Source organism: Natator depressus, chromosome 1 (genome assembly GCF_965152275.1).
Source record: "Natator depressus isolate rNatDep1 chromosome 1, rNatDep2.hap1, whole genome shotgun sequence".
Classification (NCBI taxonomy): Eukaryota; Metazoa; Chordata; order Testudines; family Cheloniidae; genus Natator; species Natator depressus.
The window spans coordinates 49,271,831-49,291,616 of record NC_134234.1 but is presented as its reverse complement, the minus strand read 5'-3'; the positions used below and the strand labels follow the sequence as shown (position 1 = coordinate 49,291,616).

Below are 19,786 nucleotides of genomic sequence, written 5' to 3'. Positions count from 1 at the left end.
AAACTTCTAAGGAAGGAGATTCTACCACCTCCCTAGGTAACGCATTCCAGTGTTTCACCACCCTCCTAGTGAAAAAGTTTTTCCTAATATCCAACCTAAACCTCCCCCACTGCAATTTGAGACCATTACTCCTTGTTCTGTCCTCTTCTACCACTGAGAATAGTCCAGAACCATCCTCTTTGGAACCACCTCTCAGATAGTTGAAAGCAGCTATCAAATCCCCCCTCATTCTTCTCTTCTGCAGACTAAACAATCCCAGTTCCCTTAGCCTCTCCTCATAAGTCATGTGTTCCAGTCCCCTAATCATTTTTGTTACCCTTCGCTGGACTCTCTCCAATTTATCCACATCCTTCTAGTTGTGCGGGGCCCAAAACTGGACACAGTACTCCAGATGAGGCCTCACCAATGTCGAATAGAGGGGAACGATCACGTCCCTCGATCTGCTCGCTATGCCCCTACTTATACAGCCCAAAATGCCATTGGCCTTCTTGGCAACAAGGGCACACTGTTGACTCATATCCAGCTTCTCGTCCACTGTCACCCCTAGGTCCTTTTCTGCAGAACTGCTGCCTAGCCATTCGGTCCCTAGTCTGTAGCGGTGCATTGGGTTCTTCCGTCCTAAGTGCAGGACCCTGCACTTATCCTTGTTGAACCTCATCAGATTTCTTTTAGCCCAATCCTCCAATTTGTCTAGGTCCCTCTGTATCCTATCCCTGCCCTCCAGCGTATATACCACTGCTCCTAGTTTAGTATCATCCGCAAATTTGCTGAGAGTGCAATCCACACCATCCTCCAGATCATTTATGAAGATATTGAACAAAACCGGCCCCAGGACCGACCCTTGGGGCACTCCACTTGATACCGGCTGCCAACTAGACATGGAGCCATTGATCACTACCCGTTGAGCCCGACAATCTAGCCAACTTTCTACCCACCTTATAGTGCATTCATCCAGCCCATACTTGTTTAACTTGCTGACAAGAATACTGTGGGAGACCATGTCAAAAGCTTTGCTAAAGTCAAGAAACAATACATCCACTGCTTTCCCTTCATCCACAGAACCAGTAATCTCATCATAGAAGGCGATTAGATTAGTCAGGCATGACCTTCCCTTGGTGAATCCATGCTGACTGTTCCTGATCACTTTCCTCTCGTGTAAGTGCTTCAGGATTGATTCCTTGAGGACCTGCTCCATGATTTTTCCGGGGACTGAGGTGAGACTGACTGGCCTATAGTTCCCAGGATCTGGAGGGATGTGTTTTTGGAAGCTGGTAGTGTTGCACTGTGGGGGCTGATGCATTCTGGACCAAGTGAAGCTTTTTAAGGTCAATGTGCTCATCCTTATATACAGCCAATTACAGTAATTTATAAGAATGGCCAAACTGGGTCAGACCAATGGTCCATCTACCCAGTATCCTGTCTTATGACAGTAGCAGGTGCCAGATGCTTCAGAGGGAGTGACTAGAATAGGGTAATTTATGGAGTGATCCATCCCGTTGGCCAGTCCCAGCTTCTAGCATTCAGAGGTTTAAGGAGACCCAGAGCATCCCTGACTAACTTGGCTAATAGCCATTGATGGACCTATGCTCAATGAACTTACCTAGGTTTTTTTTTGAACATAGTTGTACTTTTGGACTACACAACATCCCCTGGCAATGAGTTCCACAGGTTGACTGTGCGTTGTGTGAAAAAATACTTCCCTATGTTTGTTTTAAATCTTCTGCCTATTAATTTCTAGGGTGACTCTTGGTTCTTGTGTTATGTGATGGGGTAAATAACACATCCCTATTCATTTTCTCAAAACCATTCATGATTTTATAGACCTCTAGCTTATTCCCCCTCTCCTCCCCTTCTCTCTTTTTCAAGCTGACAGTTCCAGTCTTTTTAATGTCTCCTCATACGGAAACTTTTCAATACTCCTAATCTTTTTTTATTGCCCTTTTTTATTGTACTTTACTTTTTTCCAATTCTAATATTTTTTTTTAGATGGGGTGACCAGAACTGCATACAGTATTCAAGGTGTGACTGTACCATTGATTTATATAATGGCATTACAATATTTTATGTCTTATCTATCCCTTTCCTAAAAGTTCCTAACATTGTTAGCTTTTTCTGACTGCCAGTGCATGAAGAATGGATGATTTCAGAGAACTATCCACAATAACTCCAAGATTTTTCTTGCATGGAAACAGATAATTTAGATCCCATAATTTTGTATGTATAGTAGGGATTACGTTTTCCAGTGTGCATTACTTTGAATTTCATCTGTCATTTTCTTGCCCAGTCACCCAGTTTTGTAAAACTCCTTTGTAACTCTTCGCTGTCTGCTTTGGACTTAACTATCCTGAGTAATTTTGTATTTTTTGCAAACTTTGCCACCTCACTGTTTACCCATTTTCCAGATCATTTATGAATATTTTGAAGACGCTCTCGTCCCAGTACAGATCCTTTGGAGACTCTGCTATTTACCTTTCTCCACTGTGAAAACTCAACATTTATTCCTACCCTTTATTTCCTATCTTTAACTGGTTACTGATTCAAGAGAGAACCTTCCCTCTTATGCATGACAGCTTACTTTGCTTAAGAGCCTTTAGTGAGGGAACTTGTCAAAGGTTTTCAGAAAATCTAAGTACACTGTATCCACTGTATCATCATTGGCAACATGTTTGTTGACCCTCCACCCCCTCAAAGAATTCTAATAGATTGGTGAGGTATGATTTCCTTTTACAAAAGCAGTGTCGACTCTTCCACTACATATCATGTTCATCTATGTGTCTGATAATTCAGAGTCAGAGGTGGCTGTCTTATTCCATGTCTGTTTCATCAGTCTTAAGAGCATCTTGAAGATACTTTGTCAAGGGCAACATGACCCTAAATTAGTCCACTTTATATAAAAGCATTTTTCAATACAGGAAAAATGTATTCCAGTTTCTAACCAAAGTGGTCAGATCCCAGCACATCTGCTGGGCAACCAAGAAACAAACTTAGTGAAATTCTCTTAACAGTTTCAAGAGGAGAGGCAGTATGTAGAGTAGAGGGTCAGCAGATTCTCACACACACACATTCCTAGTTGTAACAAACTCTGTGTCCTGGAATTGTTTTTGATTGGCATTCCAGATGAAGAGCTAGGATTTTAACAATGGTAGGGTTATCATTCTGGAGGGAGATAGATATTTTCCTGCATAGCTCATCCAGGGTTCATTTTAAATTATAAGGTACAATTGGTTCATGTTTGACTCTAGGAACAGTTGCCTTATAGTCCTTGTGCTGGTTGTACAAAAACAAAGGAATTATAGGGCCATGAATAAAGTGTCTACCATGTTACTTGTTTAAAGACAAAATGAGATATTTTACACTAACCTTCTTTCCCCAAAGTATTCGGAATTTTAGCAATGATCCCACAAGATGATAATTTTAAGGTACCTCAGATTTTAAGACTAACCCACTGGGAAAATCTTATAAGAGTTTGATCCTGTACATCATAAGTAAGGCTACGATTTAGTCATGGAGGTCGCAGAAGTCATGCAATCCATGACTTCCAGTGACCTCTGTGACTTCAGCCTGCAGTGCTCTGGAGCTGCAGGGTCACCCCCCCGACACCGCCCATGGAGGCAGGGAGCTGTGGGGTACCCTCCCACCTCTAGCGGCCCCCGGAGCTCCAAGCCACCATGGGCAGTGGGGTACTCTGGGGCTCCTGGCCTCCGCGGAGCTGCCAGTGGCAGGGGAACCCCTGAGCTCGCGGGGGCAGCAGGTGAACCCCCGAGCTCCCAGCTGCCACGGGAGGTAGGGGAACCCCCAAGCTCCTGACCACAGGGGGGCAGCTGGGGAACCCCCGAGCTCTCAGCCGCCAGGGGCGGTGGGGGAACCCCTGAGCTCACAGGGGTAGCAGGGAACCCCTGAGCTCCTGGTGGTGGAGGAACCTCAAGCTCCCAGCCAATGCAAGCCCTCGGAGCTGCAGGCAGCAGGGGTACCCCACAGGCCCCAGCTTCTGCAGGTGGCTCCTAGCTCCTGTGCAGCTGCCCCGTTTCAGGCGGTGTGGGGACCCACAGATCCCCATTTTGTCCTGGATATTTTTAGTAAAAGTCACGGACATGTCCTGGCTTCCGTGAATTTTTCTTTTTTGCCCATGACCCCTCTGTGACTTTTACTATAAATATCTGTGACAAAACGTTAGCCTTAATCATAAGTGCAAGATAAAATATGCTGAATAGAACAGGGAGTGTATGGGAACTAAAATCTGGATTAATAAATACAGTGCTGCATGGCCACTAACTTACTCCTGCCTAGTGGCAGGAATAAGGCAGAGAAGGACCTGAATAGGTAAGTGCTCTAGTTACATGCTGAGGATCATATTGAAAACCATGTATCCTCAGGAGCCAATTCTCTCCTTTATACCCTGCCTCTTTCTTGCTGTCTTGAGAGTAAGGGATCAGGTAGGCAAGGGGCTTGAGACTGATGTCTGCTAAGTGCAAAGCACTATGTCTAGTGCTTAAGTTTACTTGTGCCCCTGCAAAGCTGCTGCTTCCTTTGCTCTACTTCACAACAACCTTTGTCTCTCGGCTGCACATATCATAAAGATTTGTAAGGTCAAGACCCAAATTACATAAACTAACAAGGAAAAAGCTTCATCCAGTAAATATCTAGGTTCTCCAAGTAGTGTCAGTGATTGTGTAGGTGTCATTCTTCCCTCTAAGTCACAACTAAACCATTGTTCCAACATGGTGTTAGGGAGCTGGTATAGCTCCAGTTGAGCTTCCCCCCTTGACCACTGACCAGATTGCTGTGAGAGGATCCAGCTGTGGACTCCCATTAGTTTTAAGCCTCCAGAGCTTCAACAGAGTCCAGGCACTGTCCCTGTCTTGGGGTCCTTAGGCACACTCTCCGGGTACAGATCTTCTATCTGGCTCCCCTCCTGAAAGCTGAGATCTTTACAGTCAAACTGTCTAAGCTCTGTTACAAAAATAATAAACCCTAAATGCATTTCCCTGCTTCAATTTCCTGACCACTCCAGCGCATTCTTTAGGCTGGGATCAGGGTCATCCAGGGTCATTCTGTTGCAGTACATGGCCTGGGTTCTGAAACATGGAGCCTTTTTTGACCTTGGCCAGTCCATCTCCTGCCCAAAACTTCTTGTGTGTGTCTCTTGAACCGTCCACCTGTTCGTCCTTTTACAACCTCCTGCTTTGTCACCCCTGTCTCTCTGTCCTTCTTGGGGAATTTCTACTCTCCAAATCTCCAGTCCTCTGAGGAAAGTTGGAGAGAACTGGGTTCCCTTAGATCACAGTCACTCTTTTGTTCTCATTGAAGTTTGGCTAGTATTCACTTTTGTCCTTGGTTTGAAAGGTAGATGCTTCAAGGTTTGTTAGCAATGGTGGATAGACAGAGAGGCCATCCGTGATACAGAAATGTCATAACTTTATAATATCAGCCAGTATTAATAAATTGTACAGACTGCCTCCCCACAATCCTTGCATTGGCATTGGCAGTGCTGTTGAGGATGTTGTTGTTTTTAGAGTGAAACACAAATCCAAGGCAGATTTCACAGCAGCAAGGGTGTTAACATCCCTGACCAAATTAACTTCAAACATGTCTAATGTATGTTCAGCCTATCAAAAATGTCCCTTAAAGTTTAAAGTGGAAAATAGATTCTTTACTTCCTCTGCTAACAACTAAAACTGTTGTGCAGTATACTTGTTGAAGAATGGCTGCTTTGTTCTGCTCAAGAGATGGCTGCATTTTGCTGAGTGAGTCATTCATATATATGCCAAGTTCTGTGGTGTTTGACACCCTGCGTAGCCCTAATCAAGTCAATCTGGCTGCATCAGACTTAAATACACCCAACATTTAGAGCTCTCCCTCTAGACTAGAGATCTATTCTGACTCGGTGAAATGAGTCGGTGGGATTGTATAATTTGCCACAGTCTGTAACGTGCTTTTGGCTATTTAAGGATGAAAGATGTTATATAGATCTGAAAAACTAAGAAAAAGTTAAAGTTCCTCAGAGGAGAACTACTATTGCAGCTTTTCCATTTGTACTATCTGTTCTGATCAAAAGCAACACAGAAAATTCTTTTATAATAAGTTCTAATTCATTAGAATTCTCCTACATAATGTTCTGTGTTCTCTTCATGGTTACACTTTTCAGACTAGATTTTCAAATATCTGATTTGTAAATACAGTCAGGGACTTGGATGTCCCAGTGACCTAAATTGTGTGCACACTTAATAGTGGGTGTGAGATTATCTGTAAAACTATGATTGCAAAAAGGGAGAGCTACTGAAATTTGGGCTGTAAATGCGGCTCTTAAAGTCACTCTCAACACAAACAAAGTAGTAATGGAAGTAATTTGGGAAGCTGCTTTTGGTCTCCTTCATGCTGGCTCGAAAGAGCTTCCAAAGGAGTTTCTCAGCCTGTCCTTTCAAAAACTGACAGCAACAAAACCATCCTGCAGTCAACATGAAACTGACTCCAGGTGCTTCAGGTGATAAAGGCAATGTTAGGGTCTGGCATAGTATGAAGAATGAGGTCACACTGTATTTTTAGAAGTGCCTGGTGTTCCTACCAAGCATGCTCTCTCCCTCTCTTTCTCCCCCTTTTTTTCTGTCTGTCTCTTTCTCTGAATAATTTGGCCAGTGCTTGCAGAAGGCTGTTCTAGCCCCAGGGATTCTCACACATACTTCTGTTGACAGAGTCCTTGTGCAGCAAGCTAGCTGAAATGCCTTTTGTTAAGGATCTATTCACTTCTTTTTCTGTTCTGCCCCAAGACTTGGAGGATCTTTCTGTCTACTGAATTCCTGTTGTTACGCTTATGGAAATTAACTGACTTGAAAAATATGGGGTTATCTTACAAAACAGGTAAAAATATCCTCCGTAACAGAAGTATTCCTGATCACCTAGTTTGTACTGGTCTGTATTTCTCAAATCTTTTTGCTTCATTTGTAAGGAAAGAGAGTTTCTAAGTGAATAGTAGTCCTTAAACAAAGTTACTGTAAAACGGAGACAAACGTATAAGACAGTTTGGGGGTTAAAGCCAATTATTTAAAATGAGATGTGTGCTATTGCAGCCTAGGTTGGTGCTTATTTCATTACTTTAGTTTGTCAGTTCAAGCCTAAGGTCGTTTCATGAAAAGTAAAGAAATTCCACACATTGATCTACTCTGTCAACTTTTTTAACATGCCAACTTTACTGAAAATGAAAATACTGAAATGTACCAATTTAACTAATGCCTGCAGAGATAACATAAGTTATCTATTATTAGAGTTACCATATGAAAAAGTATGCTCATTTGCAATGCAGCATTTGCTACAGAAAATAATTCTCTTTATTAAATAAAGAAAATGCAATTGAGAATATGTATATTAGATGTTTTTGTCCATTTTCCCCAGCTTATGGTTAAAAGTAATATGTACACTGGTTATGGTCTCCATCCAAAATTTGATGGACTTGAATAAAAGTTTTGGGTGTGAAAGAAAAACAGGATCAGACCAATATATCATGATGATTATGACTGTGTGTATGCTTGTACATACACATTTCCAGGCATCAGATTGCAAGACATTTAATATTCTTTAGCATTTTAATTGCGCTATTAAAAATCTCTACTGAATGTAATGTTGATTTGTATGAAGTTTTCTTTAGAAAATAAGATTGAGGCTGCCAGTATAAATTTCTTATTATGTAATGAGTGGTATATGTTCTTATGCTTATTGTATTGCACTTTTTGCCTCTTGTAATGCTTCTGTGCAGCTTCTTTTGTGATTTTTCTTAAGCCGCTTTGGGGGCAATCTTAGTTTGATTCCAGTCAATTCAAAGTAGGCTAGCTGAGAAACTTGGAGATAGCCTCTGTTTTGTTTTTCTCCTGGATTAAAAGAAAACAAGCATGTCCTAAAGATTTTTATTTCTCTTCAAAATTTTTACCTACATTAGTGCCTGGTAATAGCTAGCATTAGAATACAGACTTAGGCTCTCCCAAATATGATTAAGTTAATGTCTCCATTCATCAAGGTTTAAGGACCTTTTCCAGCAAGTTTACTATTGCATTTTAGAACCTGTAAGTTCAGATATTCATACCTGTATTACTAATTCTGCTGTCTTGCAGATCCGTGTTGCAGAGCTTTTTATGTGAGTGACTAAAGCAACAGAACTTAGGTTGACTCACCTCTGAATTTCCAGAGATCTGTACGTTAAGATCCTGCAATGGGTGGGCCCTTCTAAATCCACACTCCTGCCACATATGATCATTGTTTAACCTATAAATGTCTATATGTCAGTCCCCACTTACTTGTACAGTAAAACCTGCCTTGGAGACCACCTCTGAAGAGGAACCACCGGTCACGAGCGACTATTTGCAGAGGCCTTGGAACACCACTGCTCTCTGGTGTGCAAACCTTTGAAGAGAGACCACCTCTTAAAAGCGACCACTTTTTGCTAACTCCTATGAGTGGTCAGTCTTGGCAGGTTTTACTGTATTTTGGTCATTGCATTCACTCACCCCTGGGGAAGGGAGAGGGGTAAAATATGAAGCTTGGAGAACCACATCCTCTCCTCTCCCCACTGCTTCTCCCTGAAGTACCCTCCATCGCAGCACAGAAAAAGCCCAGTCCTAGGTTCTTCTGTTCTCCCAGTCTGATGATACGAGAACAGGGAGACATTCAATGAAAATAAAAGGTGGGAAATTCAGAACTGAGACAAGGAAATATGTTCCCTCACTATCACTGAGGCCAAGACTTTATCCAATCCCTTTTTGAATCTTGCTATGTATATGGCTAGCAAGAATAGCCAGAGCTGTTATACTTGATTAAAAAAATATGAAAGAGATATTACATGTCATGCTTCAAGACTTAAGCTAATCCCATATGTGCCTACTACAGGGTTCTTATACATTCCTCTGAAGCATCTGGTACTGGCCACTGTCAGAGGTAGGCTACAGGATTAGACAGACCTTGGGTCTGTACCATTATAGTAATCCTTAGGTGACATGTATGGTAGGGTAGGAAAGTGGCTCATAAGGGTATGCCCTTCATCAGAATATACGGTGCCAGGGGAGTGGAGGGCAAAGATACATCTTCAAATATATATAACAGGGTTTAAAAGAGAACTAGATAAATTCATGCAGGTTAAGTCCATTAAAGGCTATTAGCCAGGATGGGTAAGGAATGGTGTCCCTAGCCTCTGTTTGTCAGAGGGTGGAGCTGGATGGCAGGAGAGAGATCACTAGATCATTACCTGTTAGGTTCACTCCCTCTGGGGCACTTGGCATTGGCCACTGTCGGCAGACAGGTTACTGGGCTGGATGGACCTTTGATCTGACCCAGTATGACCATTCTTATGTTCTTGTTCAAATGAGGAATAAACAATATTCACATGAACTGGCTTAGGGCCCCAAGCAGCACTAGCCATCCCTCGCCCCCCAATTATTAGTATGTGTGGTGGTGGTGGGAATATTCCTGCTCAGGGTCTCCAATGGGCTAGCACTGGCACTGCAGATGCCTAAGGTTAGCCACCTACGTTTGCAAATGTTGGCCTGTTCATCCTGTCTAACCAAGAAATGGAGTGTGTGTACAAGTTGAAGCTTGTATAATAAAGCTCATAATGAAGAAAATGTTGTGCATATATAAAATACGTTTTCTCTATTTTTCATATCCTAATCATGACTGTTACAAAAACAGTATATATAGCCCAGCAATAAAATATGCTTGGCCTATGTCCAGTGGTTATTTTTGATATGTGCAGTGAAAAGCATGTCGTGCCAGTTTTGTACATTATCTGCTTTTCACTTTGACAGTCATAATGCTGGCTTCTATTACGCCTTTTCTCTTTGGCTTGCCACATACCATTAAAGGCTGAAGCATCCGTTAACATTTTGAATAGGTTCTGTTCTGTTTTGTTCTCACATGTGACATCCTGACACACACATTAAAATGAGGATTATCAATGTTTGATCTGCAACAAAAGACATATTACATAAATGCGCCAGTATAAGTGTGTCATTGATTTCTGGATCCAAAGTCAGATGTGCATCTCATTTGATGCGTTGGGAATCCACAGACTAGATCTGGGCAGAGAAGATAGCCCTAAGGGTGACTTAAACCAGCCAACTTACATTTGAGAGCTGAAATTCTATAGTCAGCCTTCCCTTTTTGCATTGCATCTGAAAATGGTTAATTGTATTGTTCACAAGTGCTATAATATTAGGCAGCTCAGAGCAGATCAGGGACAGAATTTCAGTTTTAACTCTACATTATAATTTAAAGCAAACCCATGAGTCTATTTTAATGTAGTATCTTCTATCAGTAACCTTTATTTTCCCCTCCACATTATACTAGCTTCAACTAAAAAATCTCAAAGCCCTTAGGGATTTAACAGATTAAAAAAAATCGATCACACAGAGATATATTTAGATAAGTTTTAAAATACATTGTGTTTACCCAATAAATGCATTAGATCAATCAGAACTATTCTGGTCTATTGTGTGCATATTTAGAGTCAAGATTTGAAAAACATTTCTGTATTTACATCATCTTTCTTAATAATGTAATAGACTAAAGCTGCTCAAGTTTTTAATTTCATCTGTTTGCGGCAAAAATGTTATGGGATGATCTAGCCCTAAATTTTATATGGAATTTTAAATGTTCAGATTGCTTCCACTGTTGCACTCAAAATGCAAGTGTAGTAGCATCAATAAAACCTCCCTTTTTGTATTTCAGGAACAGAGAAGATTCGGATCATTTGCATCAATCTCCAAGCATTAAGAATGGTGCTCTGACCATGGTCTTGAAGGAATAATACAAAGACATTTTCTGACTTAGCATGGAAAATAGAGGCTCTCAAGACATCCAGCAATGAAGTGGAGTATGACCTCTGATGGATGAAATCTACTGGAATGGAAGCTAAGCTCTCTGAAGAGGAGCAGGTGTCACCTTATTTTATATATGCCACATGTCTGGGGACTTCAGAGGAGTCAAAAAATGCAAAATATGAAACAAAGGTAGAAGACTGTGATTGCCATCTTGAGTTCCATAATGTTCTGCTTGAATCCGAATTGAGTTCTTCATCTATGTCACAGGTAGTAAGCTACACTGAGACATCCTTGGAACCTAGCAGAGTTACAGGACATGTTGTTGCTGCTGCTGAGCCCGAAATAAAGCATCTTTATGGAAAATTACTGTATTCTTCAGGGCACAAACCTAAGGACAGTCCTACACACCTGCCCTCACATGAGGCATTGCCCTCACCGCTCCTTCCAAGAGAAAGCTCAGCTGAGAAATCAGAGAGTGTTCAAGAGATCAAAGTAATAACACACAAACCAAGTGCGATCACTTTTTCTGATTTTGAATTTTTATCACATAGCGCTAACTCTAAACTCCATATTTGTGAGGTCACAGACACAGAGGCTTCTTCATCTGAAGAGGAGGAGGAGGAAGGTGATCATGATGATGACGTTTTTACAGAGCTGCCACTGTATGGGGCATTTTACAATGGTCTTTATAAAAAGACTATTCTCTTTGGGAAACAAGATAAATGTGAGCATACCAGAAGCCAGTATGTCTGTCATTTAGATGTCTGCAATGATCACTCTGGAAAGAAATTGAATGACCATGAAAAGGAAGAAAAACAAATGGACATGGTGGTAAGATGAACTAATTTCTTGTTCCAAACAGGCAATCTGTACTTTAGCAGCTTGGTTAATGGGGGATTGGTTATTTTATTATATATTTACTAATGGATTATATTGCTATCATTGGTACAGAGTCAATCAACTAACTGGGTAGTTTAAATCACAGAATGGTTATAGTTCACTTGAGGAATGCCTTTAATCATATTTTTTTTGGAAACTCACCATAGAGAATATTCAAAAGTTGGGCCTCCATCCCTCTCTGTATAAATGGATCGGGCCTATGTTTTACACGTTACTGCTAAATCTTTAACAGAAAAAGTTATGGGACAGATTCATTCATTTATTATGCTCTGGCTGGTTTATGCTGCTTTGGTGACACAAAGCAGCTGTAAACCCACTTTAACTGGCTGGTTAAGAGGATTTTGCAGCTGCTTATCACTGTCAGAGTGGCACAAAGCAGCTGGAAAGTACCAATGAAATTGGCCCAATATTTTTTATATTAAAAATTGTCAAAAATAAAACTTCCTCCAATCGGCATATAAACATTCTATGAATATATTTTTGATCCTAAGAAACATTCATATTTCTAATAGGAAAAATGGTAATTACACCTGTAGTGCATCCCATGCTACATATAGGAGTTTCCCTTCATGATTTCTCAAAATAACATAACATGGCATAAGGCCAGTGCAAAACATTATATCATACATTGAGAGTAATAAGACAAAAAGCTTTTGAACCAACCAATTCTATTTCTTCAAACTTCCTACCAGGGGTGCTGGAACAATTTGTATAGCGGGGGTGCTGAGAGCCATTGAACTAAACTCTAAACCCTGTATATAATGGAAACCATTTCAAGCCAGGGAGTGCTACAGCACCCCCTGCACTCCTAGGTCCAGCACTTATGCTTCCTACATTTCCATTAATCTGAGCTTTCAACTTGTGTCATTTTTCTTGTTTCCTTCTAAGGTGGGGAAATTGGCTCTCTCATTTTCCCCTGATGTGGTAAGGCCATACCCTGCACCAGCTCTATAGCTGGTGCAAAATATATCTGCCTGTGCCCTGTTGTGGCTGTGCTAGCCAGCAGTGGAAACCATTCCCAGTGAGTATTGCCAGCTCTAGGGGGCAGAGTTGAGTTTTCCTTGTGGGGATGGAGTATACTGCAACTTTCATTTTCCTGATTTTTTTTCAACAGTTTCCTAAGATGAAGTAAGAGTAGTGGCTCTGAGGAAGCTGCTTCCCACTTACCATGCACATAGTCAATATCTTATCCATTTACTCCCCTTTGCTGGCCCATAATATATTTAAATTAAAGCAATATCCTCTATCGATTTATTGTGCCATGGATTTTATTATTATTTTTAAAAAACCTAGAGAGGTTTAGGACAACTGCAAAAACATACAGTAATGTGAACCACCTAACAATATTCTTTCCAGCAGAAAGAGAGTAATTACCCATCTTCTCTGGAACTGCTGGAGTATAAAAGAATTTCATAGATGCTTTCCAAGTGAACTCTCAGTAGTCTGGAGAATTAGCAAACAAAGCTATTTCTTTTACAGTTGGTCACAGACCAGGCATGTGGATCCAAACACGCTGAACTTTGGAGAAGTTTGGTCTGAATCGGAAATACACAGCTATCTCTGTAATGGGAGAAACCAAACCCACAAATTCCAACACTCCTGAACCTTGTGGTACAAGTTAATCTTAAACTGCCTGTTCAATCATACTCTTACACCTCATCCCCCCCTCCCCTTTTTGTTATTAGATCAGTGCCTTTGAAATCATGGTATAGCCTCTAGTTCGTGACCTACTGATGGCCACAGCATTTTCCACTTCTGTTGCTCCATTTTTCTCACTGTGTTTGATTCTCCTCTCACTTACACCGACTTTACGTCAGAATAGCTCTATTGACTTCTGATTTACACCAGTATAAGTGAGAGGATTCTGACACCATACTGTCTTGAAGACATTTTAAAAATACTCTTGCTTAATTATTTTGAGTCTGGAAGTGTGTATATGATTTTAGCCTCTTTACATAAAAAATATGATCTATATAATATTTAGCCTTTTCCCTCATCTGCTTGAATTCTATTCCAATGCACCTTGAATCGCATCTTGTTTATTGGGGTACAATTCTGCACCCATTGAAGTCAATAGGAGTTTTGAGGTTGACTTTCAGGAAGAAGGATCAGACCCACCACTTGTTTCCATTCTTCTAAAATAAGATTATGAAGGCATCTGTGTGGTCGTATTTATATATTTGCAATATTAATAAAATAAACTGGAACAGCAGTTACAGATGTTGGGAGATACATACAGAATGTTAGATTTTTATCTATAGTCATGCCTCTGATTCAAATCCAATCCAGTATTCATTTTGAGTGATGTAATACTTTTCCATATTTGGCAGTGCTCATCTCCTGGCCTTTACCAAAAGGCCTCTGTCAAATACTGTACTCATCACATGGGTTTCTAGTAATTTTATGTAATCTAGATGATAATAGTTTTAACTGGATGGGCAATTAGTGGGGTGTGGGGAGGAAGAATTAACTAGCCCATTCACTCTAATACTTCACTCAACCCCCAATGCTAGAGGGAAACACCTAGCTACTGATGTATCAGTAAATTCAGCTGAAGTAATTGTCTAATCTTGAAGTAATAATAGTTTAAGTTCAGGTTTCAGAGTAGCAGGCCGTGTTAGTCTATATACGCAAAAAGAAAAGGAGTACTTGTGGCACCTTAGAGACTAACAAATTTATTTGAGCATAAGCTTTCGTGAGCTAGAGCTCACTTCATCGGATGCATGCAGTGGAAAATACAGTGGGGAGATTTTATATACACAGAGAACATGAAACAATGGGTGTTACCATACACACTGTAACGAGAGTGATCAGGTACGGTGAGCTATTACCAGCAGGAGAGAGAAAAAAAACCTTTTGTGGTGATGATCAAGGTGGGCCATTTCCAGCAGTTGACAAGAATGTGTGAGGAACAGTAGGGGGCAAAAATAAACATGGGGAAGGCGGGGGTGAGAAAACCTGGATTTGTGCTGGAAATGGCCCACCTTGATCATCATACACATTGTAAAGAGAGTGGTCACTTTGGATGGGCTATTACCAGCAGGAGAGTGGGGTGGGAGGAGGTATTGTTTCATGGTCTCTGTGTATATAATGTCTTCTGCAGTTTCCACAGTATGCATCCGATGAAGTGAGCTGTAGCTCACGAAAGCTTATGCTCAAATAAATTGGTTAGTCTCTAAGGTGCCACAAGTACTCCTTTTCTTTTTGTGAATACAGACTACACAGCTGTTACTCTGAAACATGGGGAAATAGTTTTACTTTGTGTAATGACACATCCACTCCCAGTCTTTATTCAAGCCTAAGTTAATGGTGTCCAGTTTGCAAATTAATTCCAATTCAGCAGTCTCTTGTTGGAGTCTGGTTTTGAAGTTTTGTTGTTGTAATATTGCCACTTTTAGGTCAGAAATCGAGTGACCAGAGAGATTGAAGTGTTCTCCGACTGGTTTTTGAATGTTCTAATTCTTGATGTCTGATTTGTGTCCATTTATTCTTTTACGTAGAGACTGTCCGGTTTGGCCAATGTACATGGCAGAGGGGCATTGCTGGCACATGATGGCATATATCACATTGGTAGATGTGCAGGTGAACGAGCCTCTGATAGTGTGGCTGATGTGATTAGTATCTGACTCTTCACCACTCCATCTAAATGGATGCTTTGGCTTCATAAACGTCTGCAGTTCTCCTGTCGTCATTATAATCATTGTTTCATTTTTCTTAACTGTATTGAGATACCCCCATCTGCTCACAGAGATGAAACTCAATGATTAAGAACTGTTCTCAGCCTCTGCTGTTAGAAAGTCCAAGAATTGAGCTTTTTCTGAAAGCTGCTCAGTAAGATCCAGTGACACTCAGTTCAGTTTATTAAATAGCTATGTTGTCACCATAGTCATCTATTCCAAGTCTTGCGTCTTCATTCAGTGAAGAACAATACTGCCTACATTCCAGCTAATCTAAACATATATCGAAATGCAAGAGTGACATCCCCAGAATTTAATATACTAAAGGTCATTCCTGTAGATAAAAGGAAAAAGTCAGGCGTTGTTGTCATTTAGTTTACTTTATTCTCAGGCCATAAAATAAACAAGGATGCGGTTCATAGAACAAAATAATGGATTGCACATTTCCGGACAAGCTGGTGGAATAACATAGTAAATCTCGGAGAATATATCTAAACATTTAAAAACCTTTGCAGATTTAATGACGCAGGGCTTGTTTCTGACTCTTGTTCCATTTAAATAGGCAGAAATCACTGTAAGAAAGATTCCAGTAATTAAAAAAAAAGTTTGTGCAATTTTAGCAATAGTGACACGTTGTATTAATACTAGATGCTTTCATCATGACTCTAGGTTAGCCCCAGTCCAATGTGTTATTATCTAGTCATTCCCATTATTTTGGGGTAAGGCTATGGAGTGATGTCTTTCTAATGGAAAAACTTTAACAAAGTAAGAGGGTGTAGGAGTACAACCACTATCAATAGCCCTGAAACTTAAAAATAATGTAACAAACAAATCACCTTTACCATATAGATACATGCCTGCCAAACATAATAGTGTGACTGATATCCTGACTAACCTCACACTACCAAAGTTGGCTATGAAATCGTGATTAGGCTCTATCCTACGGGGCATTCCTAAGTATGTACTTGTGATTGAACTACCCAGCATTAGATGTCAATACTGATCCAAACAGGATAAGACACAGCTTAGTTGCTAAGGGAAAACTAAACTAAAGGCTCTTAATATACAAAGATTTACTATTTATTTCTTATCATGCTAACAAAATATTGGGTGCTGCTTTGCTTTCTTTACCGTGGGCTCCACTGCATAGTGTTGCTAGAACTGTGGTGGTAACTGCTAATAAGCATACCAAGGAACACATTCTGCACCTTATTCACACTGAGTAGCACCTTGCTATGCAAATAGTTCCGTTGAAATAATCAAATGGGGAGGTACTACTCAGAGTGAGTAAAGGGGCAGAATCCGGCCTTAAGTAGTTGCTGCAGGTGTCTGCGGTAATGAATGTTGAGTTTTTAGCTATATACAGTGAATACTATTTTCTAAAATTAAATAAAACAATACATGCCTTTGTACTTGGCCTTAAACGGGTGTAGCCTAATTAATATTAAGCAGAGGAAAATCACTGTAAATACAGGAAATTGCTAAAACTGCATAAACTGCACATCATTTTATAAATGAAACAAACATTTTATCATTTTATAAATGAAACAAACACTCTAAACAATTTTGTACTGTATAGACTTTAAAAAAAAAAAAAAAGGTTTTCCCGCTCTTCCCTTCCCACTCCTCCCTCAGAAGGTACACCGAATCCCTAAAGCCCAAGTGTCAGGGTTCCACAGCTTTAGTCACACCTCTGTTCCCTTTGTGGTCTCTCTGAGTGTACCTCCTCAGGTATCACCCCTTCCTGAGATGGGATGCTGCACTTCTCCTACTCTTAGACCAAACCCTGGGCTATGGTACCCTGTATCTCAAGCATGTTTACCCAGCAGGCCCATTGGAGTTCAGCACCCATGGTTCTTCTCTTTAGGAGTCTGTGACCAGTGGTATTGATAGTGACCATACAGCTTTCTTAAAGTCAAAGTATTGTTTATTTTAACAGTTGGAACAAAGGATTTAAAAAATCTTATCTTACCCTAAGACTTACCTACCATTCCTTGATGGTAATCTAGGCAGGACTAACTTCTTCAGATACCAGCAACTGTCTGCTTCTTTGTTTGGCTGTCCTGAACAACTCTCCCTGCCCCCTTCTCTTGAAAGAGTGTGTGTGAGAGAGACCCTTTAAATGCTGCAGTCTTTTTGATCTTTTGCTCTCTAGGCCTTTTCCTGCCCAGGCATGGTCTCTTAACAACCCTCTTAAATGTTTGCTGAGAAATGGCTTATCGTGTGCCATTCTTCTTCCCTTCCTGCATGTTTTTCTTACAGCCCCCTATTAAACAAAGCCAATATATTCATACAGTACACATCCCAATAACCAGGTCAATGTATAGTATTCATACAATATTACAGAGGTGCTTCACTTCTGTCCACCATGCACATCTCTGCTGCCCCAAATCTGTACCAAACTCTGCCCCTGTTATAATTGTATTCAGTCAGGGATTACAGAGCAACCTTTACCCAATGCCGTAGCAGTTTCTCTGATCCCCATTTATTGTCAGAACAATTTGGGTCATTTTGAAGGGTAGCATTTCACTGTCAAGACATTTGACAGGGTATAAGGTGAAGTGAGTGTTAACGGCCTTTCTCAGGGTAGGCTTTAAAGGTGTTGGCTCTCACTGCAGTATTGGCATAGAAACCCTGTCTGTTGATTTAACTGCTGTCGGAAGGCAGCATGGTCTAGTGTACTGGACATCTGTCTGGAGATTCTGGGTTCTATTCTCAGTTCTGCAACTTACTTACTGTGGGGCTTTAGGCAAGTTACTTACTTCATCTCTTTCTACTAGTGCTATGTAGAGCTGCTGCAAAACAGTGCTTGTGACAGAGTGATCCCATTTATTTTCATTTAGGCTTGGTTCTGCCATCCTTATTCTGAGTGGTGTTATCTCAATAATCCCACTTGTCTCAGTGGGCTAGCTCATACCTGTACAATTGTGCCTTGTATGTCTCAAATACTATTGCTGACCCGCTCTGGGGTGAGTAGTAATCTGTTACTGGCCTATGCCAATAACCCCTACTCCCCCTGTCCCATCTCAGATGTTCTGGTCAGAGCATTGGGGGACTGGAACCAAAGTGCACTGAATCTGCTAATCTATACGTGGCTGGACTCAAGCTCTGGGGAGGCCATGGAGAGACTGGAGTGGGAGTTGACCGTAGTTCTCCTTATGGCCCTGTTTAGCATGTAAGCTGTGCTGTGATCCAGAACAATGGGATTAGTCTCAAAGCCAAATTCCAGTACTTTTATTTACGTGGAGTAGTATTTTGCTCTGTCACTTATTACACTGACTTCAGTGGGACCACTTGTGGAGTAAGGTACTACTCCATTCAAATAAGGGTGGTGGAATCTGACCCAGTGTGTGGTACTCAGGGTGAGTGAAGTGGACAAAATTGGGCCCTTAGAGTGTAAAAACTCCAATTCTGAATGACTCATGGAGAGTCTAAATCTGAATTAGGGTATAAATACAGTAGAACTTCAGAGTTACGAACACCAGAGTTACAAACTGACCAGTCAACATACAACTCATTTGGAGCCAGAAGTACACAATCAGGCAGCAGCAGAGACAACAACAACAACAAAAAGCAAAGACAGTGCAGTACTGTGTTAAACATAAACTACTAAAAAAATAAAGGGAAAGTTTAAAAAAAAAGATTTGACAAGGTAAGGAAACTGTGATTGTTTCACTTAAATTAAGATGGTTAAAAGCAGCATTTTTCTTCTGCATAGCAAAGTTTCAAAGCTGTATTAAGTCAATGTTCAGCTGTAAAATTTTAAAAGAACAACCATAATGTTTTGTTTAGAGTTATAAACAACCTCCATTCCTGAGGTGTTCGTAACTGTGAGGTTCTCCTGTAAAGTAATTTAAAATTAAAGTGTTCTGTTGGAACAGTCTCCAAAGGGAAGTGGCGAAAGCCCATCACTTGGGACATTTAAAACTAGATTGGGAATAACCCTGGAAAATATGCAATAAAGAACTATCCTTCATTGGCAGGCAGTTGAAGTGTATGATCTCTCTCTTGGTCTTGATTATCTGATGTCTGTTCATTTGGTAGTTCCATCCTGGTACTACATTTAGTAGAAAACTGTCTTCATTATATAATCACTATTGGGTGACAAAGCCTAATAAGCATTATAGCACGACAGATCATTTTTAGGATTAGACCATGATGGTAAGCGTAGTTCAGATTAAGGCTGATCAAATTGGTCAGGATCTTATGAGAAGGTGTTCATGGCATTGTCCTACATTTTGCCTTTGTTTTCATTTTTCTATTTCACAAACACTAAAAAGCTCAACAAATGAAGGGAAGGTATGTAGATAAGAAAAAATAAATTCCACAGAAACCCATGATTCTAAAACCATATTCTTTGAAGTTGATTGATGATTCTCCAAAAGAAATGCATTTATCTGTGTAACTTTT

At 40.6% G+C, this 19,786-nt stretch overlaps 1 protein-coding gene across 1 annotated transcript in view; it reads left to right on the top strand.

The window, feature by feature from the left end:
- STARD13 (StAR related lipid transfer domain containing 13) overlaps positions 1–19,786 on the top strand; it is a 493,232-nt gene that overhangs the window by 89,424 nt on the left and 384,022 nt on the right. The window contains exon 3 of the mRNA XM_074959491.1: positions 10,708–11,630. Coding sequence (XP_074815592.1) covers positions 10,869–11,630 — 762 coding nt within the window. The 5' untranslated portion in view covers positions 10,708–10,868. The remainder of the gene's footprint in view (positions 1–10,707; positions 11,631–19,786) is intronic.